The sequence below is a fragment of the Haemaphysalis longicornis genome, unplaced genomic scaffold, assembly GCF_048455015.1.
Source record: "Haemaphysalis longicornis isolate Haplotype H1 unplaced genomic scaffold, Haemaphysalis longicornis Haplotype H1 scaffold_17, whole genome shotgun sequence".
Lineage (NCBI taxonomy): Eukaryota > Metazoa > Arthropoda > Arachnida > Ixodida > Ixodidae > Haemaphysalis > Haemaphysalis longicornis.
The window spans coordinates 2649226-2676755 of record NW_027526276.1 but is presented as its reverse complement, the minus strand read 5'-3'; the positions used below and the strand labels follow the sequence as shown (position 1 = coordinate 2676755).

Genomic DNA, 27530 nt, shown 5'->3' with positions numbered 1-27530 from the left:
AAACCCCGCGGTATAGTCGAGAGGGGAGTCGCCGCGGAACTAGCTCAATGGTAGAGCACCGCACGCGTTATGCGGAGGTTGTGGGTTCGATTCCCGCTTCCGGAAAAAACGGCGCATTTTTTCTCGACTTCAATTTTCAAAATATTTCTTCCTGTAATAAAAAAAAAGGCAATCATACCTCATTCGGCACTATAAAACACTGTTAAAACGCCAAACAGCACTGGCAATAAGGACTGCAACTTTGATATGTGTCCTTACGGAATCCCTCGTCCCGTACGTCTCTGTTCTACAAAATGCATTACGAGGGTTCTGGCTTCAGCAGTCTGAAATGCCTTTGGCTATCCCCGACTTCCGACCACGTCTTACGTGCGGCCGCTGGGAAAAGACGTTCTACGTCTTCCCGCGGTGGTCGAGGGGCGGCGCTAGTTGACCGGGCTCTGAGCAGTCGTAAATACAAAACCCCGCGGTATAGTCGAGAGGGGAGTCGCCGCGGAACTAGCTCAATGGTAGAGCACCGCACGCGTTATGCGGAGGTTGTGGGTTCGATTCCCGCTTCCGGAAAAAACGGCGCATTTTTTCTCGACTTGAATTTTCAAAATATTTCTTCCTGTAATAAAAAAAAAGGCAATCATACCTCATTCGGCACTATAAAACACTGTTAAAACGCCAAACAGCACTGGCAATAAGGACTGCAACTTTGATATGTGTCCTTACGGAATCCCTCGTCCCGTACGTCTCTGTTCTACAAAATGCATTACGAGGGTTCTGGCTTCAGCAGTCTGAAATGCCTTTGGCTATCCCCGACTTCCGACCACGTCTTACGTGCGGCCGCTGGGAAAAGACGTTCTACGTCTTCCCGCGGTGGTCGAGGGGCGGCGCTAGTTGACCGGGCTCTGAGCAGTCGTAAATACAAAACCCCGCGGTATAGTCGAGAGGGGAGTCGCCGCGGAACTAGCTCAATGGTAGAGCACCGCACGCGTTATGCGGAGGTTGTGGGTTCGATTCCCGCTTCCGGAAAAAACGGCGCATTTTTTCTCGACTTGAATTTTCAAAATATTTCTTCCTGTAATAAAAAAAAAAGGCAATCATACCTCATTCGGCACTATAAAACACTGTTAAAACGCCAAACAGCACTGGCAATAAGGACTGCAACTTTGATAAGTGTCCTTACGGAATCCCTCGTCCCGTACGTCTCTGTTCTACAAAATGCATTACGAGGGTTCTGGCTTCAGCAGTCTGAAATGCCTTTGGCTATCCCCGACTTCCGACCACGTCTTACGTGCGGCCGCTGGGAAAAGACGTTCTACGTCTTCCCGCGGTGGTCGAGGGGCGGCGCTAGTTGACCGGGCTCTGAGCAGTCGTAAATACAAAACCCCGCGGTATAGTCGAGAGGGGAGTCGCCGCGGAACTAGCTCAATGGTAGAGCACCGCACGCGTTATGCGGAGGTTGTGGGTTCGATTCCCGCTTCCGGAAAAAACGGCGCATTTTTTCTCGACTTGAATTTTCAAAATATTTCTTCCTGTAATAAAAAAAAAAGGCAATCATACCTCATTCGGCACTATAAAACACTGTTAAAACGCCAAACAGCACTGGCAATAAGGACTGCAACTTTGATATGTGTCCTTACGGAATCCCTCGTCCCGTACGTCTCTGTTCTACAAAATGCATTACGAGGGTTCTGGCTTCAGCAGTCTGAAATGCCTTTGGCTATCCCCGACTTCCGACCACGTCTTACGTGCGGCCGCTGGGAAAAGACGTTCTACGTCTTCCCGCGGTGGTCGAGGGGCGGCGCTAGTTGACCGGGCTCTGAGCAGTCGTAAATACAAAACCCCGCGGTATAGTCGAGAGGGGAGTCGCCGCGGAACTAGCTCAATGGTAGAGCACCGCACGCGTTATGCGGAGGTTGTGGGTTCGATTCCCGCTTCCGGAAAAAACGGCGCATTTTTTCTCGACTTGAATTTTCAAAATATTTCTTCCTGTAATAAAAAAAAAGGCAATCATACCTCATTCGGCACTATAAAACACTGTTAAAACGCCAAACAGCACTGGCAATAAGGACTGCAACTTTGATATGTGTCCTTACGGAATCCCTCGTCCCGTACGTCTCTGTTCTACAAAATGCATTACGAGGGTTCTGGCTTCAGCAGTCTGAAATGCCTTTGGCTATCCCCGACTTCCGACCACGTCTTACGTGCGGCCGCTGGGAAAAGACGTTCTACGTCTTCCCGCGGTGGTCGAGGGGCGGCGCTAGTTGACCGGGCTCTGAGCAGTCGTAAATACAAAACCCCGCGGTATAGTCGAGAGGGGAGTCGCCGCGGAACTAGCTCAATGGTAGAGCACCGCACGCGTTATGCGGAGGTTGTGGGTTCGATTCCCGCTTCCGGAAAAAACGGCGCATTTTTTCTCGACTTGAATTTTCAAAATATTTCTTCCTGTAATAAAAAAAAGGCAATCATACCTCATTCGGCACTATAAAACACTGTTAAAACGCCAAACAGCACTGGCAATAAGGACTGCAACTTTGATATATATATATATATATATATATATATATATATATATATATATATATATATATACACACACACGGATTTAAAACGCGGGACATAAACCAAACACTTTTAAACAATAATAACATATGACGACTGCGCACCCCGACTAGTGTCATCACTGATCCGGCCTGCAGCTGTCTTAGCCTTTCTGTTATAGGACCTCCTTGTCCAATGTTGACGTCCTCGTCTCGAATGCCGTAAATGTACATGTGCGGTGTGGCTGCCAGTTGGGAGGACATTAAAAGAGTGCAGGAACCCTCACCAGCACAAACGAGGAAGAGGGACTTTCTCAGTAGTGGCCCCTGTACCGCTGTCGCACATACGCGATAAAGCATCCTCCTGGGACATTCGAGATTCAGTGGATAACAAGGTGCGGCAGCAGTATCAACACGTGTTCAGGACGCGGCCGAACACGCCTCGGTAGATGTCGGTGTGTCCTAGGCTGAGCACAGGGCTGGGGCATGGGTGTGTCCAAGGCTCAGCAGAGCTACCAGTGTCATCAGAGTGGGTGGTAAGTGTGGGTCTATTTTTCAGCACCTTTTGGAAAATGAAGCAATGTGGGGACCTTGCACGGCTTCTTTTGTGGGCTGGTTGTCTTGCTGCTGTGATGGAGTCCATGGCGACGGCGTCAGGTAAGTGGACGGATTTTCGAAACAAGCGACATTTTTAGTAGCCGAGTAAACGGAAGAGTTTGAGTGGCCGGCATTAAGGAGCTGCTGAAAATGAATACATTTTTATGCAAACCAACCAATATGAAATGAATATGGAACAGCCCCAGTGAGTGAACTATTACCATTACCGACTACATTCTCGGGTACATTTATGTATGGTAGGGGATGTTGAGTTAGGTAAGTGTAAGAGTTGTTACGTACCACATCATAGTAATATATCGCTAAGCATGGAACGGGAAAAGCCTAAACAAGCTGAAGGAAGAAAGCCCAACCTGTAGTCATAAGCGGAAGCGCGAGGAGTTTAAAATAAGACTTCAGAACGAATGCTCGTTTTAATGCATCAGGTTAAAGTTAGGGTAGATATGTTGAAGTGCGAGTGTTGCAGGACGAGAACCCAGCAAAAAAACGTTCTCACACACCAAGACCTATAAAACCGGACGAAAAACAAGATTGTGGGTAGTGACATTTCCAGGTACAACACGGGTGGGATAAAAAATACTGTAAAAATGAAAAAAATGTCTATTAGCAAGAAGAAACTAAGCAAAACACTTGCTATTCGTAATAGTGCAATCTTTGCAATAATAGACGAAAGGGCTAACCTTACGCACGTGCGAACTAAAAGGGCAGCGGAAAAAGTTTCTGCTTAGACTTACGCTACCACCGTTAGGCTGTGGAGGAAGTTGTGTTCTAAAGAACTTGGCTATTTCCCAATAGTTACTAAAACACAAGGTAGAAAAGGCGCTACGGGAATGAAGGCAGAAAAAGGTGCAGAGAGAGACTAAATAAATCTGCATCGGCTGGAAATTAAGACACATTATACTATAAATGGCCTGAAAATTATTCTTTCTTGGTACCAGATCCTTTAGGGTACCGTTAGCCCGCACAAACACCATTCTAATTATGGTGCACGAAAAGGTAGATTTCCAACATCTTAAAAATAGAGTGATCAGCCTATTTGTACTGCATACTTATCAGGGTAGTTTATTTCCCTCATAGCTACACCGTAGAGTATTATATACTGAAGAACAGGCTGGCATGTAAAAAGGCTCTGCGACATTTCCTTACCCTGACGTCCTGAGTCAGGTGATAGAGAACCGTGCGGTGTAAAATAAGCGCTTGCATATTATTTTTAAAGGTTACCAACAAGTGTTTGATCTTGTCGGTGCGGTTTAATACTGGAAGCATCTAAAAGACGACCAGGTGCGGCTACAAGATGGACGCTTTTTAGACGGTTCCCTGTACATAATGTAAATATATGTGCTTTTCATTGACGACGGACTCCTACCTTGCCTCCCTGGACGTTCTTCCACATGGTGCCGAAACCCGGGACGTCATACGACGAGGTGAGCCATGCAGCGGAATTCAATTCTTCGACCGCCATGCTCACCCCGAAGCGAGGAGGAGGCGTCGAGACAGCGGAACCGGCTCCGGATTGCCTAGAATAGCCTTCTAGAATTCAATCGGAAGCTTATAGCCGAGGTAACGCCTACTCTAGAGCACAACAAAGACGTGGAGCCCGCAGTTTCTATAGCGAGGCTCCAGCACAGTGCCGACAGGCTTGCTGCAATCAGCGAGAAGCTGGATGCCCTTGCATGCGTAACTAGAGTCGACGGCCAACATGACGACGCTCTAGAGTCGGTCAAAGAAGCCCACAGAATCGTTGGCGCACTTCAACGAAGGCTTTATGGAGGAAAAGTACTTGCCCCTAAGCAGCCAAATCTCACAAAGGAAGACAGAAGGCCACACCGACCGATAGATGAGTCCACTAGTACAAATGAAAGCAAGGGACAAGGTGAGAATAACGGAACCCTTTACCCACAAATCACTTCAACGGCATCGGTGGACATTCCGATAACCGGTCTTCGACCCCAAGGTTCTTCACACGTGATTGCCTCACCTGTACCAAAGTCGGAATGCGCCTTTCTGAGAGACGTGACTGAGGATTCGCTAGAGATACGCCATACAACATTTCACCCTTCACTAAGACTTCAAGACGCCGTGATACTGCGTTCGCCCACTCCACAACAAAGAGAAAGTCATAAAGTCTCGCAGCTACCTGAGTCGGTCGCATTAGCGCCAGAAGAGGATATTGTGGATGACGATCACGCTTCGGCTTCGGAAGGCATCACTGCCGAATCCTACGTGCAAGAAGGGTTTGAGATCTTCCCTGCCGCCAGAATGTATTGTGCAGACTCTATGAGGAAGGACCTTTATGAGGGGGCATTTATGCGACTGCATAGGCTAAGCGAAACAGTCGAGGCAACTTCAGCGACGAGAGTGCAGAGCCTTTCACGGGAATGAACACGAGCGCTGACAAACGCAGAAACAAATTTTAGTATTTTTATTCATTTGTAAGCGACACTGATATTCTTGTCGAATATATTACTTTAGAACGGTGAATGTACTTGAAAAATATTTGTATGCTGAAGACATAAAGTGTATGTGCCAAGATCAGGTAGCTATCTTACTTTTTGCCTAAAGTAAACGACAAGAGCCCCGCATAAATTAATAATGTGGATTTCGGTACTTTCAATGAGCATAAAGTTGCTTAAAAGAAGTCCTTCTTTTACCCATAAAAATGCTTAGCGGATGAAAGTACACGATTTACGCGGTTGTATTTTCTGATTTTTGAACCCTGCTGGGCAAGTGAACGGGAACCTTTTACGCAAGGCAACTCAAATTAATGTTAGGTCAGAGGTTTAAAGAGATTTTTCAGAATTAGGTTGCTTTTGGTAAAAGCAAATACGAAACAAAGAGATGGAACATTGGCATAAGAACAGCATCTAAAGTTTCGCATAATATCAGCAAGCTGAATATACACGAAGGTAACAGAGCACGCGGAGTAGCGATACTGCTGGATCACGACTTTATGCAGAGTAATTGGAGACGATTTACTTAAACTTGAAGCGTAAAATACGACTTTTTTGCTTTTGCGTGATACCAGTACTAGGCAAATGCCCTCTTATTTGTTAATCAAAGGCCTATCTGTGTTACAAATTTCATTATTTGCTAACTAAAAGTGCGAAATAGATCTTTTTCCCAGTTGTGTAAAGCCAGTAGTTGGCATATTCCTGCTATTTGTTAATGAACTGGCCCACTGCGTTGAAAATTTCATCATTTGATCAAGAAATACGTGCAGCATTTCCTGTCAAATGCTTAGGAATGCGCAGTAATTAGTGACCCTATACTGCACGAGCTCTCGTAGAACTTAAGTGCTATTACTTAGCATGGAAGCCATTGTAAGCCCCAAGTGGGCGCACATAAAAGTCAAATTGTACTATGAAGACGCAGAAATTGCGCGCAGGTAGAGGTCATTAAACAAGCGTATATCAAAATACCAAAGTTGGTCCGAAAGGGATTAGTTGTTGGCCTTTTCAATGCCGTGAGTTGTGCTTTTTCGTCAATTATATCAACATTCGAGGTAACAGAAGCCTGCTCCGTGTTTGTTTACTTTTCTGCAGGAGACCCTTGTGACCTCTCAGACGTGGACAAGGAAGATATGGTTAAAACAATTCTCCGCGGACTGCCATCACATCACACCCAATCCAACAGCCACGCACAAGAGGTTGTGTCTGGCTTTTTTGTTGGACCCAACGAGTACAAGGATATGGACAAGCTGGAGACGTTCACTCCTGTAGTAGGGTTTTGTCGCGACGGTCTGAAGTTGATGCAGGTTGACCTTGTAAACACCAAGGGGCCACTGCTTCTGGTAATCCCATGGAGAACATGCGGTGGAAAAAACGGAACTATCGAAGTTTATTTCAAGGCCAGGGTGACAGTCACCTTCAAGGTAATTTCCTTTCAGTCTTCATTCACTCGCCCTGTCTAAATCGCAGTCGTGAGGGAAAACTCCTTGGAATATTTTTGTTGTCGTGCAGTGTTTACCCGCCTAAAATAATTTCGAAACAAGCTGGAACAAACAATAAAACCGGTGGACAACGGGATAAATATTTTAGGTTGCGAAAGAGTTCAGCGAACGAGAAAGCGCCAGTTAAAAGTTTTGTTCTGAAAATATTAAGAACGCTCCAGTAATGAAGAGCGTACCAAGAAGCCTGTGCTGTCTTTATCCTTTGAAAGGATGCCGCTAAGTTGTTGCGCCAGGCCACAGGTAACAGCCAAAATACAGGAACTTATAATGTGCCGAGTAATAAAATTATTCGAGGTAAAATAACAATAGTAAAATAAAGAAATTTGATGTACGGAAATCTTTTCACTTAGGCGAAGTTACTTGATTGCCTTATTTGTGATTCGCCGACATTTATGAACAACATAAAAACTGACGAACAAAAACCAGAGGATTTTATTACAAATAGCGACACAGTTTATTACGTTTTTTTCCCATTCCGTTTTTCAAAGCCCATGTGCAATTGATAATGCTAGCGGTAACTGTGCACAAGTTATTCTTTATTTCACACTATTCGAAGGCGCATTTACAGGATTCCGAACACTAACAGAAAATCCTCTTTTGATCGGGCGCACAAATCTGAGGACAGCTCAGCACTTATGCACTTTGAATGGGAAACACGAATTGCAGGTTTTAGGCGGTTGCGCCTTGAGTCCACCTGGTGTTCTCGGAGTGGTTTAGTATCTTGCGGCTTTAACACTGTGCTTCGCAGTCCACCTGAACACTTAAGTATGATTACGATATGTGTTGTAATGTTGCGCCGCTGCTGGTTTGATTTATTTGCGGGCGTTAACGCGCCGAAAATACACCGGGGATATGAGGAGCACAAAAAATGTTTACCTATTGAAGTCCTTAACGTGCACCAAAACTTTGCCATATGACGATTTCGGTTTTCGAGAACATCTGAAAAGCAGCCAACGTGGCTGGGGTCGCACGCGCATCTGTGGGCTGAACAGCTGATCGCCTTCGCGTCTTCGCAATCGCGGCGAGTCCTCTGCTTGTTTCTGCCGTTGTGCAATGGGAGCGTTGATGAGAAGGTGGAATTTTCCTGCTTGTGTGTTCGCTCGTTTGGCAGCAGCCTTTCGCTCTAGTAATCTACGGTGTACTGGCGTTTACTCGCGGTGCTGAGTTTCTACAAAACGTTTCCGATTGAGCCGTTTTTCTGTCACAGACAACGATGACTGCCGCCGCCTTTGTCACTTAAGAGGTCATTTATTGTTTCAACAACATTGAGAAATGAATTTTGACGTCGTGACGCTCAATTGATTCCCGTCACTTAAGCTTATCTTCATCACAAGACATTGGAAACGTGCGCGATGCTTGAACTATCCCGCTACACCATAACGAGATCTGTACTCCTTATCTAGAACACATTAACATTGTTCACAAGCACGCAGCTTCGTGTTGGTAACGTTATTTCCCGATACATGATTATCATCCCCACACGTGCAATTTGTATTGCACTGTAGCTTTCGGAAAATACTCTCTAATGTTGCCAACGGATTTTTTTGTGCATTTGTTTATTTTTCACTAAACCACTAAGGTCATTTGTGTGTTTTGTTCCGTTTAATTTCGCAAGCATTTTTATGAGATACCGCACTATACATAATGCATAAGGTAAATGGCACCCTCTATCCTTTGTAAATGTGTCACGGCATGCGCAACTTTGGCAACGCGGATTGGTGATATAAACGGTGATATACACCAACCCTTTTACACTGGACCACAGAGTTGTAGAGGGGAGCGTGCTTAGGCAGCCTCTCCTTAATAGAGGTAAATATTACCTGGGCAAAACAGTGTCGAAATGCCCTTCTTTGTGGTTGACTGTCTTTTATTTTGCTCAATTACCTGCACCAGTAAACAAACAATACTGGAATAACCATTCAAACACTGAATAACCGGTGTGAGTACAGGGACAGTAATAAGAGCATTGATAAAACAGTGTATATGCGTAACAATAATCAGGGACCCAATTAAATCCCCGTGTTTTGTAATACCACGAACTGTCACCTGTTTTGAAATTGGCGCCCACCTGTGTGAGCCAGCGCACGGAAAAAATAGCGGGAACTTCGCCACGACGGGGGGCGGAGCTTAGAGACGAAGACGAGAAAGAAAAAGGAAGGTTCTCGAACGACATGTTAAGGCTTCTAAAGCCACGTAGTTGCTGTGAATACTGTTTGCTTTTGTATTTCAGTTCATTTAAAATGGCAACAATTTGGTTAACGTACTACTAAAGTCACCTCTCACATGAAAAGGGGATAGGAAGACGCGCCGTTGACAGCTGAGGTTATGCAAATCATTCCTCCTAAATTTCACCAAAAGGTGGACTAACAGCTGCAGTCTGTGAATTGGAACTCTGTAGTTTTTATTTAATGACAACTTTCTGGTATCCCTGCTTCGGCGTGTAAAAAAGCCCGAAGGTTCACGGAAAACAAATTGCCGGTTGTCTCTTTTGACATTACTGTATTGGTACTTTCTGAGGATTTTGGTTATTTTGCGGAAAGGAGTGAAACGCGTTCCAATAACATAGCGAGCTCTTGCTCATTGAGATGATCTTTCCTGTATTTTGTTGCGGAACGACTTCTTTTTTTTAGTTTTCTGAAATGTTTCGCTAAGAGACAAGTGTAGCTAACGTTGCAATGTAAGAGCAGTGCATAGTTGTGACATTTCGATACAAATTTAGCCGGCTTTTTATCACACGCCTTAAACTCGGATATGGTATGGGTTTTTAGATAGCTTGTAGGGGCTACTTTTTAAAAGCATATATTGGTGCTGAGTATTATACACTCAGGCCACCAACTTAGTGCCCGAACTATTTATTGAAAAGTCGAGGAAAGCAATGAGCAAGCTCAGAGAAATTTATATACATTTTCCTATTCATGCATTATTTTGCTACGTTTTTGAAAACTACATTTAAAATACTACGGTACTATTGTCAGCAGTTCTTTGAAGTGCATTCGGGATTCGTGTATTTAATAAAGTATTATCTGTTTTTCAGGTTGCGGATCCCACGGTCATAACCAAGCAGACCTTAAATGAATCACCTATGATTCATCCCGATGTCCCCCTGCCGGTTTTCGTGGATGTGGTAGCCGTTGGGCTGAAAGGTGCTGGAGACGTTCTTGGTACTGTGGCATCGGTTCTCGGGAGGCTATTTCAGGGTTTAGTCAAGGAATTAGGCGAAGAAATGGTCACGTATAGACTCCGCGACGTGCTCAACGAGATAGGTCGTACTTGAAGGCGTCGTGACAACAAATGTAATAGCAATGACTCTTCACTGAAGCTTACCCCCATGCGATAAATTCAATAAATATGTTATTGGTCGTTTGTTCCTGAGATGTTGGGCGCCTCACACAAATACCTGATTACAATATTACCGTGTTTACTGAAAGTTGTTAGCTATTGCATGACATTTTGTCGAAAAAAAAATTATTACAAAGACGGGTAACATATCTGCATTCTTTTTATGTTACCTTAATTGTTATTCACATCGTTTTTGAACCAACCTACTGGAAGAATGTGCATTCCATACATTCCACACAATCAACCCTAATATTATGTTGAGGGAAGCGCAGTATCTCTGAATATTTGAATTTTTTACCTATGCCTGTTAGAATGCCTATTTGGGACCGCAAATACAGTCAAGGGTTTTTAACTATATCGGGAGCAGCACTTGATTTTCAAAGGGAATACCATGTTTGATTAAGAAAAGGGAGGAGTTCGGAAGGCTTCAAAGGCGTACCACATTGCACATTGCCAAATACGCAATTACCGTTACACATAAGAACAATCATAAAGCACTTCATCAGAAGGTGCCTGTTTGTCTAGTAAACAATATTTTCTCAATGATAACCAAAATCTCAAGCAGCGAATGTTTTCGTTGTTACAGTTTTGTTAAATTTGTGTATAGCGTGGCGTACAAAGCATTTAAGTTATGCACACGAATGTCGAGTTCGTTGTTCAAGTTACAGTTTTGTTGAATTTGTATATAGCGTGGTGTACATAGCGTTTAAGTTATGCACACGGATGTCGAGTTCGTTGTTCAAGTGACCCATTCACTCCTATAACTTTTAAATTGCTTACGGTGACCCATTCAGTCCTAAAACTATTAAAGTTCACCTGTTTATTAATTGGTTGTCTGGCCACCATTGATTTGTCTCATCTTTTTTTCAAGGCCTGGTCTTGTAGCACGGATACACTCTTCGCAGTGGTGTCATCGTGCCTTATGGGAACCGCCATAATCGGTTTACGTCTGACATTTATCTGGGCCACTTGCTCTTGACAGTTCTATGTTAGCGTTTGTAAAAAAATAGTGTTACACGTGGAAGCTACACCTGAGGTATGAGGCACCCCGCATTGAAGCTCTCCCGAATAGTGTCGATTACGTGAATATAACTTGCGCCGAGATCTCGGCAAACGGCTGGTTTTGCTCCTCGCTTCCCCAAGTAAAAAGCCCCCCGCGGCCTGGATGAAACCCGCCTCTTGAGCTCAGCAGCCGGACTCCGTAGCTAAACCGCCACTGCAGCGAGTACGTGGTTGATGAAGTCGTGGCCTAGTGGTTTGGCGCACCCGCCTCAGCTTTGGCGAACCTACCGCCGGACATCCAACGGTAAAAGTGGGTACAAGCGTTACCGCGGCCCTGGTGCCCGGCCTTTCCCAGGGTGGAATACGCTTTGGAAAGGCTCTGCGTACCCCGCCTGCAGGCCTGTTTTGGCTCACTGTTTTGAACGACCCAGCCTCATTAGGTGTTTCGAGGTCTGGGGAACTAAACGCTTTAGAGGTGTGTGTGGTGCACAGACGTTTCGGAAGTCGTAAGTGAAGAGTATTGTTCGCTCGTGGTCCCTCGTATTCCTCCGACAGCATCAACTGAATGGTTTGTATTTTTGGCAAAAACATCTTGAAAGCGAATGCGCCCAGTTTATAGATCAGTAGTGACGAAACCAACTTATCTTTTTCCTACCTTCAGGCTACATTTCAGTGTGTTAATGCGGAATGCTTCCTTATTGAGGTTAGAGAGACTGCTTTGTCAAAACTGGGCAAATATTTTTGCTCATGGGCAGCACCAAAGAAATTAAATCAGATAGTAAAGGCTGGTCCCCAGTGCCCTAAATCTCTCATCTTGTTTTATAACCGTTACTAGGTTTGGTTAGTCACTGACACATTGTAAAATTACAGCAAAGTAATGAACCAGCCACGAACAGCTGCCTTGCAGCCTTCTCCGGCCCAAGTCCTGTAACTGTTGCGCCAGTGCACAGATGTGTAGGGACTCTATGGTAGTATTTTAAGGCTTTCTTGGGTAGCTTTTACATACCTAGAAGGGCGCTTTTGTCCCCCAAGGCAGCGTTGATTCGTGCAAACAAATTTTCTTTTTGCACTCACAAAACCTTTCAGAGACCTTACTGAACGAAAGAGCAGTATGTTAATCCCCGTAAAGAGCTTTATTGACAGGTTGATATTTGGGGTGCTATTTTGAAGTACAACGTTGGCTTTCTCAAAGCTTAAAATGGAGTACTTGGCTTCTGTTCTTTTTTGAAATTGGCCTTTAGCATAGATGCGGTTTTAAAAATTAAATACATGCTCAATTCCCATCCTTGTACTTCACACCTTATGAAATGTAGAAAGTACCATGCAAGAATTAAAAATGGTTGTGACATTCATAACACAGATTTATTTTTCGGTAATGACCAAATAAAAACTGGAAAAAATTGTAGTTTCGCACAAAAGCAGATAGGGTAGTCAATAAAACAACGCGTAACCATCATAATTGACATTTTTTTTTTAATTATGTACAATCATTTATAGCTCTAAAAAGCAACTGCCCCAATGATGTAACAAAAACTGATTAGATCTACGGTTTTCCCACATCGGCACTTGCAAGTCCTGCCAAAAAAATCTGAAAACTGCGGGTCGTCCTCCGGTATTTCACATATATCCGAACAATGCGCAAAAACCCACAGCCCTGTAAACACTAAGGTTGTAAGGAAACAAAGCTTGTAAGGAAACAAAGGTTGTAAGGAAACATATGCATCCTCGCCAACAGGATCAGTGGACAACTTCAGGCAGGGTGCCAGGTGACATCGCTTCTGAAAAAGCAAAGAAAACAGAAAAGTCAGTCAGACCCCAAAACAGTTTACGTAAACACTTGCTGAAAATTTTAAGACTTACACAAATGAAACACAAGGGAGACACCATTGTTAAACCAACCTAAAATAACTGTGTCTGTTTTGGGGTACAATTATTATTACAAAAAGAAATTTTAAACGCGACTAGTTGTTTATCATGCTTGAAACTAAAAAAATACACACTAAATAAGGCAAAGACCAATGGGGACCTCACAATCAATCTGGAAGACACGTGCTGATGGCGATGGCCCATTTCGACTTTGGCCAGCTTTGACTTTGGGCTACGCATTCAAACCGTTTAATGTATGCGTCGAGATCATCTCGAGCTTCCTCAAAAGGCGGCAGCAATTTGCGTGCGCTGAAGCTTTGCGGAGGGGGGGGGGGGAGGGCAGCAGCCTGAGCCTTACCAGAGGTTTCTCCCTCACCATCTGTTTGGGCCCGCTCTCCTCGCGCTGAATTTTGTTCCGCCAAGTGAATCCGCAGCTCCCAATTGCGTTCTTCGACTTCTGCATGGGCCCGCTCTTGTTCGGCTTTTGTCCGCTCCTGTTCAGATTTCACCCGCTCGTGCTGCGTTCTAACGCTCTTTCGTGGCGCGAGTGCTTCTGCTCCGCCTGGAACCACTGCCTCGATTCCTGGCCACTCAAGCCCAAGCATTCGCCCATGGCAATGAGCTATCGTGTGTGCATTGTGGGCTTTATGGGTATTATAAAACGAACTAGTCTTGTGCGGCAGTAGACTCCAATTATTGTCAGTTTCGGGGTACAATAATAATTACAAAAAGAAATTGAAAACGAGACTAGTTGTTTATCATGCTTGAAACAGAATTAATGCAGACCAAATAAGGAAAAGACGAATGGAGACCTCACAAATAATGGGTAACGATGACAAAACTGTATCGGAAGCGGTAAGGAGTTTGAGTTAACTGGAAAAAGTCACCGTCGGTAAATGAAGCAATACGTCACAGTACGCGGTTATTACCGCCCCATATCCGGGGCGGCGTTCAAAGGGCCAGGTGTAGTGTCGTGGCCGTGGTGGTTAAGCGCGCTCCCAGCTCCCGTTGCCAAGTAGCGATTACAGCTGTCTTGGGCGTCACTCTCTTTCACCACTGCTCGGCGAGACGACTTCCTTGCGGAGGAGAAGTTCTGGAGCTTGAGCCTGTGGAGGACTACTTGGGGCACGGCACGTGTCTGGTGGCCCGACCGCCGCGCATCCCCGTCTCTCGCGTCCATTCGGAGTTCTTCTCTGGCTCCCCTTTGCCGCCAGCCGCTGTTGCTGGCCACTTTCGATTGGCCCGCGTCCGGCGCAAACTCGTGCTCTAATCTCAAGCGCTCATTGCCGTAGCCCGGGCAATCACCTTGGCGCCGCGTGCTTTGCGTCGTCTTCTTTGTCATCTTCTTGCTGAGTTTCAAGTGTTTTCTTCTTGGAGTAATGTTTCCCGTGATCATGTGATTTCTTCACATAACAAATTGCAATAATTAAGTGTAGTAACCAAGGATTATAGACCACGTTTGCTATAAAGTTTAACCTGAATCACGACTGCAACAGCGCTGCAATAAATTAGGTGTGAATACGGGGCTGTAGGTACTAGAAAAAGGCCTTTATTCTGGAGCCGACAAGCCCGGGCTGCTGCTGACGAAATAAAGTAGAAGTCCGTTATGTGAACCTGAAGGGGTCCACAAACTAGTTCAAGTTCAGTGTAGTTCGAATTAGGAAGCGGGCGCAAGGTATGACAGTTCAGCTTTTTTTTCGGCTTATTATGCCACTGTAGCTCACAGCAGGCCCCATGATTAGGCACTACAAAAACCTGCAACCGCTTGAGGCGAACAATGGCAGCACCCGCTGTGGAAGCCAAAAGATGCTACGGCATGCTCCAGAGCACTGGCGAGCCAGTCAAGTGAACTCCGAACTAAGTGCACCTGCTTGTACTTCTCACTAATACTATTTGGTATCTAGTAAATTAGGTTTGCTTTTGCAATGCACTGTATTCACTATGTGCCAATGTTCATATCTACACGGAGCTGTGGAAGCCAGGGGCTGCTAGTTCGAACTAGCTGTTCTGAATACCATCGCGATCGAATTAACGGGAGTTTTCGCCCACCAGGACGTGGAAATTCATTTAGGTTAGCTGTAATTGTAAATTAACCAATTGCAAACTAAGAAGCTTTCACTGTACAGTAAAAGGTGTTCATTCGCTATTGTGGGGCAACAGTGGGGCAGTCATTATCAGTCTCTGTAGCAACCTCAGCTTCCAATTTCTTCACTGAATGTGATGTACGCCTTCCTCCAAACAAAAAACCTAACTTGCGAACTTAACTTATTGGCACAAAATTTTCGTGTTACGATTTTTTTGCTGTCTTGGGTGCCTATCAGTCCACTAATTATTGAATGACACATTACATGGTCGGTCGCAGGAAAAATTACTAATTACAGCTTCGAGGAACAGGAGCAGGGACGGGATATCTCTCTAGCAGACTCAGAGCGTTCACTGTCATGACCTATCGGATGCAGCTTCATCTGCTCAAATGTTGCCGACGATTTTTCAGTGACGGGAATTCGATCTCGTAGGAATTCATGAAAGCCTGTTGGAATTTTTGCCAAATCCGTCACCACTACGCTTGGTTGAGAGACCATTGGAAATACGTCGGGAGGGGCAATGTGTTTTGATGGCCAGGTAAGAGACAATAAGTTGGGGAAAACAACTACCAGCGTCAGCAATACACCATTCTCGGTCCAATAAAGCAATGAAGCTGGTTACACTGCTTTATATTAGCTCTATGTTCGATAAAAGAAAGCAATAATCTTTATCGTTGACTTTGTCAACTGGTCCTTTACACTCAATACAATGGAATAAGAAGAATTCCTGAGGCATATATTATCCCGAAGCTGATCATTTCTGCATCTTCATACCAGCCGTACCCTATATTTCCATAGGCTCTTTATACAACTTCATAGCTTCATGCGCGTTAGCAGCTCCAAAAACTAGATCGTCTACTTAGAAGCTTCTCTGCAGCCTTGCCGCCGTATTCGGTACCTGCTGTCAATATGACTGAAGTGATATTGCAATGTTGCCGACAGCAGAAACGGACTAGACGTGCTCCCGAAAGTGACTCGAGTCATCCGCATCTCTTCAATTCTTGGTGAAGGCTTGGTGGCAGATGGTACCTCCTCGAACCACAAGAAACGTAACGCATCTCGGTCTTCTCGGATCCCAATCTGTATAAAGGCCTTTTGGACATGGGCTGTGATCCCTATCACGAACAGTCAAAACTTGTTCAACATTCTCAGAAGGTCCGGGTTGAGGTTCGGTCCTTTTTCGAGGTGGCTGTTCAAGGAAGAGACTCCAGCAGCATGTGAGGACGCGTAAAAACGACACCGTGCGTGGCTGGTGACGCTTCGCGGATGAGCTCACAGGTCGACATATAGTATACATGCTCTAGGAAAGGCGCACCTCTCACAACCTTTTCGGCGTGGTCATCTTCCTGATATTGCCTGATAGCCTTGTCGTAAGCCCTCATTGCTTCTTGGTTTGAAGAAAGATGTCGAACTAATCTATGCAGCCTCGAGAGGGAACCTTGTCATTGTCGGCCATGGCGGCTGGTGTAGTCTCCATGGGAGCGCCACTTCATAACGCCCATTTCGATACTCAATTGATTAGTTGAACTTGCACAAGACGTCTTCAACGTGATGACAGCTCGGACGGTTTGTGATGCTGATGGCGTTACGTTTCCAAAACAGCTGAAGCGAGAAAGTGAGGTCTTCCTTTTCGTGCGTGTCCGTGCGGAGGACACAGACGAGGGTGCTGCTTATGCGGCTTTCACTCTCTTCCAGGGACAACGGTCGATGTAGGGCCCATCCCGTGCTCGTCTTGATGGCGATTAGTGATGGATTCTTCTCTTCCCACTGCACCTCGCTCGATTTCGGCATTAGCTTCCAGATATGGTCTGAGCCAACATGTAGGCTCAACATGTTGAGCCAACATGTGTGCGTCTGAGCCAACATGTGTGCGCTACGCCTGTAAAGGCGATAGCGTCAGCTAGTGGTTTTCCTTCGGCGATCAGGCGTTGAAGAAGCGCGTCGTCCTTCGGTGCTTCAGCCATCTCTTCACAGTTGAAAGGCATGACGATTGGTTCTATGTCTACAGACACGCTGTTATGATGATTCCGAAGGGTCACTGTGACGACTTTGCACTTCTGACTAGGACATCCAGATCTCCCGAAAGTACTGATGACCCGATTCATCTCGCCAATCGCAGCCAACTTTAGCTTAGAGGCAACATCTTGTCTAATGAAAATGCGTTGGCTGCCGTGATCAAAAACTCCACGTACGTATCAGCAATTGGACGAAGTCGTCTGTAGTAGCACGCAGCTGAAGAGTCGCGGGACGCCTGATTGGCGTGTGGGGATGTTCATCGCTGCCTGTCGTGTTTTTCCAGCCGCTTCCGACGAAGGACTCTTACAGCTGCGATAGCTGCACATCGTCGTAGCATGTCGGCGCTTGCATGATTGACATTGAACGTCCCTTCGGCAACTCCGTACGAGATGTCACTTTGCGGTGCATCTGAAGCATCGGCCGTCACTTGACAGGCGAGTTCGCTTGTGAGCCAAGTCAATGTCACCAGAACATTCTTCAGTGCTGTGATTCGTAGCGTCACAGAAGAAGCAAGCAGAGGTCTTTGCCTTGTTGTGAAGAACCGCAGCGGCCGGAATAGACAGCTGCTTCTTAGATCCGCATTCGGTGAAATGCCTTCGTGGTGGCTTGCTGGATTGACAGCTTCTTTCTCTGCATTTGACTTCCACTCGCAAAAAAGACAGCAGATGTTCAATCTCCTGTTCCGACGAAGCTTGATTGCTCGTAGAAGATGTTCTCGCTGCAAGGCTCTGTCGTTTTTAGTAGTCCACGATAATGCCGCCAGGTATCACCTTCAAAAGCACTTCATTCAGCATAGCCACGTATGGTGACCTGCCGATTCCAAGGATTTCTAGTCCTCTCCAGTTGATCTGCACGGCATCGTAAAGCTTCCTGAAAACGGCCACGTTCCTAGATTAACCGGCAGGCCTGAGCATTCGCAGGTTTTCTAAGTACTTCTGCTGATTCAGCTTTACGTTTTCAAAACGATTTTTAGGACATCTAGGGCGTCTGAGTAAGAGGACTCGGTAATTTAAATGCCCGCAACGGCTTCCGCAGCAGCTCCGTCGAGAAGCAAAACTAAGTAGTGGAAGCGGTCGGTGTTCGACAGCGGGGGTTTCTCATGGATGGAATGTAAAAACATATTCCAAAAAGGCTGCCATCGCGTTATTGCTCCATCAAACGCACAAGTTCTAACTTCGGGAGACGTGCTCCAAACTCACGGGTAGCAGGCAAAGCTAGTCCGCCCGAAGTCACAGCTCATCGGTCCCCGCTGGCGTCATCGAATGAAGGAGAAGTGTGGGACGTGAAGAAGATTGCAGACGTCTTTATGATGCTGAAGTAACACCAGGGCGCTGTTCACTGCGTCTTCGTACTCTATGACAGAAGCGTAATCCTCGACTGCTGGTTCGTCGGTGAGGTTGGCTTCGAGTTCGGTGTTGAGCGCAGACAAGGCAGAATTGCTTGCTCGGAGACGCCCGTGAATGATAAGAAGGGCCGACAGGTCAAACTGCCGGGACTGTAGCAGCTGGTACACCGCTCTGATTATATTTGTGGTGATAGCGCACCGCGACGCCCGCTTGCTCTTGACTCGATCCATGCGGGTCGCAACTGAAGAAATGGCTCACCCACCTCGTAAGAAGAAGGCTCGCCGTGATGCTGTCTTGCTTACCGGATTTTCGGCACCAAAGGTCCCTGTTTTGTTCCTGGGTTTCGGCACCAATGATACGAGATGGGAAAGCCGATCTCCAGCGTTTATTCGTGCCTATCGGGAGCGACGCTACGCCGTACAGAGTCAAGCCAGATCGTTCGTTGCTCAATCACGAGCGAACGTGCCAGTCCTCATCGCCAGGCGCGTGAACCTTCCACTTCGTTGTCGGCGTCTGTCTCATCATCATGACTGTTCATGTTGGCGTAAGTTCGAGATCCGCAACAAGAGCAATTTTCACAGTTCGTACCTCGAGCCACGCAGTTTCTCCCACGGAACAACCGGTTCATCCCTCAGCCGCACGGATTGCTCCTCAACGAACCGCTCATGCACTTTCAGTCTTCACCGTGATAAACGTGGCTAATCAGCGGTTCGAACAAGCGCCAGCCAGCGGCATCAACCACTCGCAACCGCTCGTTACTGTGTTTTGATTTAAGCAAGGTAAGTGCTACATGTTTGAAAGGAACGAATTATGTGCGTAAATATTTTGCGACAGTCGGCTGGACGCGCTTCTAACAACGGCGATAATTTAAAATCGCCCCCTATGCTAACCTAATCCGTCCGGCGTATTTGCTTTGGTCGGTGTCGATCAGCCGCCACCGGCACCCGTCGTTGTTAACGTACCTCCGGTTGAATCGCGTCAATCACCCGAGGCAGCCATAACGCGCCGCGCGTGCCAGCACTCGCGCTTTCTTGCACCAATTCCAGTATTCAGTTTTCTTTGGTTACAGCTTGCAACTATAAAGAAAATAAGAAGATATGTTCAACCCTTTACGTCCCAGTGTTTCCCAGTATTGTATTTTGGAAATATTAATGCGCAGTTTTTAAAACATGCAATGAGAGGCACGCACCACTGCATCATCGGTATACCGGGGTTGGCGGCTATATATAAATGAAGTGCACTGCCATTGAATGTGCGGTGACGGTATCGTGTTTGCTTGCGTTTGTGTATTTTTTGCCGTAGTACGTTTCTGAGTTGGGGTAATGTAACATGTGCATCTGCAATGTAACAAATGTTACATCGCAGATAGTGGCGCTTGTGAATGTCTGTATGCCACCTAAAAATGTGAACGTTTATCCCTTCAAGACCCGTTTACCTAACCTGGTGCTGTTTCCTTTATTTCATTTTTGCTTCCACTTCACGATCTTTAAAGAATATAGACCTCAATTAAGCTGTATTGGCACCACGGTCGACGAATGGTCGCCTTTTCCCGCTGCATCACATTTTGAATGTCCTTAAAAATGGTTCGTTTAGCTACAGTGATTGAGAAAAAAATCTACCTAAAACTTCCTGTAGAAAGTTTACAGAAACGTTTCAATTCAAACAAGGTGGCCAATGGTTGACAAAAAGTTGGTGGGTTGTTGCTAGAAGTCTATAGGCACTAAGTAGACAATCTACTCAATGTTGGTAGCTTTGTCGACTTTTGCCAACAAACATTAAATTGTATGTTGGTAACTATTTTAATGAGGGGTGCGTCAGGGTGGACCTTACGGTGACCATCCAGCAGTTAACAAAACAAAGGAAGTGCCTAGCGCTCGTGTGTGGGTACTTCGCACCGACCGCTCGGCGTCTCCTGCGCACGTTTATTCAGCCTAGCATACACACTTAGGGAAATTGGCTAAGATTGCGGCGACCGCCTCGCAGTTAACAAAACAAGGAAATGCCGAGCGCTCGCGTGTGCGTACCTCGCGGCCACCGCCCAGCGCCCGTGTCTAACCTTTGTCAAGGCAAGCATAACCACATTAGGAGATTCGGCATGAATGGCTTAAAAAAGAACTCAAGCGTTCGCCGTTATCGTGGCAAAACTGGCTCGGAACGAGAAAGGCATATCATGGCGTACGCCCGTTCAAGTGGATGTAAACAGATTATCACTTCAAAAAAATTGAAAGAAGCTCACACTTATAGCAGCAATGATGGAATAAAGGCAGTTTTGGCAACAAAGAAGAAGCAAATCGGCTGTAATCGCGGGCTTAAACCTTCGTGATTGTCGGGAACGTTGCGTTCAGCTTCGCTATCCGCAAGTGTTATGTGTTTGTGTGAGCTTCTTTCAATATTTTCGCCACGAAACACGAAAACCTTCTTCATTTACTTCCTGAAAAATGTCATGACAATTAACGTCTATATTGGTAACCCTGGCCGCGACCATTTTCCCATTATAGAGAAGCTGTTTTGCTTCTAAAATGTATGCTATCAAGCCTTGTCCAACGCGATATATTTGAACAAGTTCAGATGAGCTCTTAAACAAACGATATCGCGTTGAACTTTTTGGCAAGAAGCGCATCTCTGGTGCCATGATTCGCGCGAAGTATACTGCGGTGCAAACTTTTGGACTGAAAGTGAGATCTTGTTCCTGCTCGGTCTTACAAAACTTTTGGATCAGCAGCCTTCAGGCACTGCCGTGATAGCACAAGAATGGCAAATATTAACCCAGCGAAATAATTTTAAAAGGCATATCCGCCGCCTGGAGGTACTCCAAGAAGAGGCACAGTGCTCGATGACACGCCAACTGGTCCTCTTTCAAGAGAAGAACGGTCAACCCAAAATGACGAAATCATTCCCAGTCATGCTAGCAAAGGTGTGAATGGGCACAGGAGGCCAGAGCGTTGCTCTCAGTATAACCTTTGTAATGCCACCCGCTTTTTCTAGCATGGGAACAAGGGAAGGAAAATAAAGATTTCTATCATACATTCAATTACTGACAGAAATAACTGAAAATAAATAAATAAATAAATAAATGTAGTGCTCCCTAATGCGAAAGTTGTGCGCAATACGGAAGGGAGTCTTCTTTGTCACGGCGCGTAGCTGCTGTGTCTCAAGAAGTTATCGCAATTTCAGCGTATGCACAGCCGGGCCGCGTATTCCCAAACCATATCCGGTAAGGGCCCAGGCCGACCACACCCCCTTGAAACGGCGACGTCAAAGCGTGACATCACTTTCTCTTCATGCGCGACTTCATGCGACGTGGTTTTTTTTTTCTCTCTCGTTTTGGGCGGCGGCCGATGGTTTCGCTCCGTGCGCGAGGCTGGAGCTGCGGCGCTGGGGAGCTCACGCACATTAATGCTGCGTTCTAATTCGCGGACAGCTTGGTAGAGACTCTACGAAGCAGTACAACTATACGTCTAAAGGAATGAAATTGGAATGACGCCGCGGTCGCAAACGGAACACCAGCGCAGACGACAGCGTCGTAGCAGACATGTTGAGTTGAGCAAGCCGCAAGTTTCGTAACTAATATTACCGTTGTTATTACAAACGTTACGTGATTTAAAAATTAGGCAAAGTCATCTTCATCACTAGTAAATTTTACTTAATATTTAAATAAAAGAACCAGCGCTTTCGTTTAAAGATAAAAAAGGAAATAGGTGGCTTTGGCGTCGTTTTTCAGTTTAGACAGGAAGGTAGCCGGCATCGTTGCTGACTTCGATGCGATCTCCTCGAAGCAGTCTTCGTTGACTGCTTCGCTGGAATAGGAACGGGGCTTAACATGGCATACTGACCGCGAAGACAGCAACGAAGCTGTCTAAATGGTCAATTGGAACGCACCCTTAGCAGAAGTTAAAGGCCCAACCACATGCAGCGTACTTTCGGCGTTTTCGCGCCTGGCGACGCCAGCTGACGCGCGATCAACGCCGATGTATACGCTCGCCAGATATCGGTGTCCACAAAGCCACCCCCTCATAGTAGTAGGTGACTTTAACGCCCAACATACAGCTTGGGGTTATCCTACAATCTCGAAAAAAGGCCGCCTACTTTGGGAACACCTTCACTCGCACAGGCTCACACTAGAAACCCCTCCTGACGTACCAACCAGACTTGGAAATAGTATGCAACGAGACACAACACCAGATCTCACTCTTACCCATCGCATATCCAATGCACACTGGCACAACATGGACCACACTCTTGGAAGTGACCATTGCATCATACAGCTCACCATCCCCCTTCAACGCACTTATGTCCCCCAACACAAACAACAAGACTGGCACGCCTTCAGGACCACTCGCAACGAACAACTGACTGAATCCTCTACAGTACAGTCCCTAGACACATGGGTAGCCGACCTCCTTCGAGACAAAAAAGCCCACGACCAACCGCTTGACCCTGAAATCCCGGCTGAAATGGTAGACTCCCGTCTCAAAAATATGTGGACTGCACTAAGCAGCCTTCGGCGAAAATGGCGGACAAATAAACATAATAAACGCCTCAGGAAGAAAATTGCAGAGCTAAGCCACAAAACGGAAAAGTACGCAGCAGAACTAGCCGCAGCCCGATGGGGAGAAATCTGTGACAAGCTCAGAGGTACCCTTACCATGAAGCGCACCTGGTCCCTCCTCCGTCACCTCATCGATCCCCATAAATCCAAAACTGCTCAGACCAACCGCATGGCCCAGCTTGTCCACTCCTACCCAGGTACCCCACAACAACTCCTCTCTTCGCTTCAAGAAAAATACATCCCTACTGGCGACCGTAACCCCCTACCAGACTACCAAGGAACACCCAACACACTCCTCGACGCGGATATAACTGAAGCAGAGGTGCGAGCCACTCCTCTCACTCTCAAAACCAGTTCGGCTCCTGGGAGAGACGGAGTAACTAACAAAATATTACGTAACCTTGATGACAACTCCATTACAACACTCACACACTTCTACAACAAACACTGGAAAGAAGGCACACTACCAGCGTCATGGACACATGCGAACATTTCACTCATCCCCAAGCACGGAAAATCGTTAAGCTTAGATCACCTCCGGCCGATTTCTCTCACCTCCTGCATCGGAAAAGTGCTTGAACATATCATACATGCCAGACTCACCAAACACATAAACCAAACCAACGCCCTGCCTCCCACCATGTTCGGTTTCCGGGCCGGACTCTCGACAAATGATGTACATCTCCAACTCTACCGCGACATTATTTCTTCTCCCCAACAGTCTGACACAGCAGCGATTTTAGCACTAGACCTCACAAAAGCCTTTGACCGGGTCTCACATCAATCAATCCTCAATGGCCTTTCCTCTATCTCCCCTGGCTTACGAACGTACAATTACGTTAAAGCTTTCCTTTCCTCGCGGACTGCAACCCTCCGATTAGGCACCTTAGAATCAGGCGAGCTTCACCTCCCCCCAGTAGGCACTCCGCAAGGAGCTGTGCTATCCCCTCTCCTTTTCAATATAGCCCTCCTTCATATTCCAAAGGCTCTAGATTGCATTCCCAACCTACACTTTAGCCTCTATGCAGACGACATCACACTTTGGACAAGCGGAGGTAGTCATGCACAAGTAGAGGAGACTCTCCAAGCAGCAGCGTCAGCCGTGGTTGAGGGAGCCACTATAGCCGGCCTACAATGCTCCCCATCTAAATCAGAACTACTTCTCCTCAATCCGAAGCGCGCAAACCGCACAACTCCCAACATCCAAATCTACATAGATTCAAAGCCTGTGCCAGTTGTCCCACAAATCAAAATCCTGGGCCTAGTCATAAACCGTAATCGTTCAAACACAGAGTACATCAAGCGCCTTTCTTCACATGTTTCCCAAACCATCGGTCTCCTTCGCCGCATCGCTTCCAAAAAACATGGGCTTAAGGAAGCAGATAGGCTACGCCTAGTTCAAGCATTCGTTGTTAGCCGGATCACCTATGCTCTCCCGTACCTCCTCCCCTCTAATTCAGAACTGGCCAAAATCAATTGCCTTATCCGCACAATATACAAAGCTGCTCTGCAACTCCCACCCGGCACCTCCACTGCCAGACTAGAAGGAACAGGGGTGTACAACACGGCCCAAGAGCTGATAGAGGCGCACCGGATGAGCCAACTAAGCCGCCTAGCCAAAACTAACCCCGGCAAACACCTCCTTCAACGCCTACAGCTAAATGCGCCTATTATTAGAGATCCTAAACTCCCCATACCCATTGAAACCCACTCCTTCCTCAAAGTACGTCCCCTACCCCGCAATATGCTTCCTCATATTCACCAGCGCCGCAGAGAGCAACGAGCTAGAGCGTTAGCAGAACGCTACCCCATACGGCCCGCCACGGTGTACGTAGATGCCGCCGAGTACCGGCACAAGACTTCTTTCGCACTTGCGATCATTAATGCCCCCAACGCCCCCCCAATCAACTCCCTTACAATTCGTACCTCGGAACCTGCGACGGCGGAAGAGGCGGCAATCGCACTAGCCCTGTCGCACCGGCCAACCCCTGAATTCATATTATCCGATTCGAAAACGGCCATTCGAAATTTTGCTGCGGGTGCCATCTCACCCCAGGCCCTAAAACTTCTTATGCAAAATCCACCCACCACCCAAGTAGAACTGATCTGGACTCCTGCCCACACTGGGCTTGGAGGCAATGAGGCGGCTCATGCAACTGCCCGAGCGCTCACCTCCCGGGCATGCCCCAGCCCCATTGCTTCCCACGGAGCCAGGTCAGCTCGTGACAGCCTCTTGGGCTACCACGACATCACCATGTATTACCGCCTCTCTCGCCTCCGATACCCCCCCGCCCACCCTTCCCTCAGCTACACGGAAGAACGACTCTGGAGACTCCTACAAACAGAATCTTTACCCAACAGAGCTCTCCTTCACCGTATTCACCCCTCCCTATTATCCTCTCCCAACTGCACATCATGCGGCGCGAAGGCCACTGTGCAGCACCACATGTGGGCCTGTCCCGACGACCCCCTACCCCCAATCACCACCCCGGAGCTATGGGAGGCGGCGCTGGGCTGCTCTGACCTGACGACGCAACAAGCCCTGACGGACAGAGCAGCCAAGGTCGCTGAGCAGCTGCAGCTGCTGGCCACCCGCCCCGCCTAACAGGGCCCGATTTTAATAAAGTGTTTCTCTCTCTCTCTCTCTCCACGCAGCGCGAGAGAGAAGCGGAAATCTGGCAGCCGCAGTCGGGTTTGATTGATTATGGGGTTTAACGCGCCGACGCAACGCAGGCGATGAGGCGCGCCGTAGTGGAGGGCTCCGGATTAATTTTGACCACCTGGGGATCTTTATCGTGCGCCGAAATCTCGTACACACGGGCGTTTTTGCTTTTCGCCTCCATCAGAAAAGCGGCCGCCGCGGCCGGGAATCGAACCCGCGACCTCGTGCTCAGCAGCGCAACGCCTTAGCCACTGAGCCACCGCGGCGGGTCGCAGTCGGGTTTCAGGTTCTTCTCATGCTTGGGGGTCATTCCTTTAAAGCAGAAGGGAATCAATTTCTTTTAAATGCGATAGTCTTTCTTGGGCTACTTAAACCCAGAAATTTTGGTCTGTCTGCCTGTCTGTCTGTCTGTAACTCGATTCAGCCACCCGGGCAAAGTAAAACTGATATTGCACAATAGTCTTATATACTCACAGCCAAATTTAAACGACTAAGCCCAGAATATATGTTCATACTTGTCAACTTTGTGGAACAAGAACAAGATATTACGCAAATATAAGACAAGAAATTAGTACACAAGGGATATTTACAGTGTTCCTTTATTAAAAAATTAATGCATGCTTGGTTTTTCGATAACAAATGATATTCTACATCTGCTGCAGAAATCCGCCGCCTCCTGGCGGCATATGACAAATCACGCGGCAACAGCAACGCAAGGTTCCACTAACTAGGTTACACGTTCAGCTTGGAACGCACTTGTAGCACGGCCATCCGGTTCTATAAACCTTGTAGTCGGCCGCGTTCATTCACGCGCGACTCCGCCGTACTTCAGCGCTGGCATCGAGGAACCCGGCTTGTTGCAGTGGAACGCGGTGAATTCAAATCACCTTGCGCAAACTTTTAGTGTGTTTACCTTGGGATGAGCGCGACGGTAGAAGAACAGCATGAGAGGTGAGCGGGAAAGCAAAGCGGGGCATTTTCTTGGCAAATGTCTAGAAAGACTAGCGTCTTTTGACGACATTTGCAACGAAAGGAGCAGATTCGCGGCCAATTTTTAGCTTGCGGTTATCGGCTGCCTTGAGACAAATTGCATGATATTTCTGTGCGAAAGCGCTGATTCATTTGTGACGTGTTTGGTGTTTGGTTTTCATCGGGGAGATCGGGTATTTGCGATAGCTTTCTTTAGTTAAATAAGGAAGTTCTGGCTACGTCGCTTGAAGTATTAGAATGATGGGGCTTGGCTACAAGATTGGTGCGTGACGACCAAGACTTATCAACGCAAGAATGCTAGCGCAGCATGCCATTCCATTCGTTGCTACCGTGGCTTGCGTAGGGAAGACCAAGGTTTTGCGACAGCTTTTCTTGACTCAAATAAGGCGGCTGTGGTTATCATCGCTTGGAGTATTGCATAACTGCCCTCAGGTCCAAGATGGGTGCGTAAGAAACAAGCGGTACCACGGCTCAAATCTCGCAAACATGACCACAGCAAATCACTCGACAATATTCGTTGGCAGCCTCTGTTAGGGTACCAAATTCTTGGCACCCGCTTCTTCTCCTAGTGTGGTCGAACGGTT

The 27530-nt window shown here is 46.8% G+C and overlaps 1 protein-coding gene across 1 annotated transcript in view; it reads left to right on the top strand.

The window, feature by feature from the left end:
* LOC144166385 (uncharacterized) overlaps positions 1–11258 on the top strand; it is a 29967-nt gene extending 18709 nt beyond the window's left edge. Inside the window, exons 2-4 of the mRNA XM_077695900.1 lie at positions 3088–3185; positions 6686–7014; positions 10127–11258. Of these exons, the coding sequence (XP_077552026.1) occupies positions 3101–3185; positions 6686–7014; positions 10127–10366 (654 nt within the window). The 5' untranslated portion in view covers positions 3088–3100 and the 3' untranslated portion in view covers positions 10367–11258. The remainder of the gene's footprint in view (positions 1–3087; positions 3186–6685; positions 7015–10126) is intronic.
* Positions 11259–27530: the final 16272 nt, after the last annotated feature.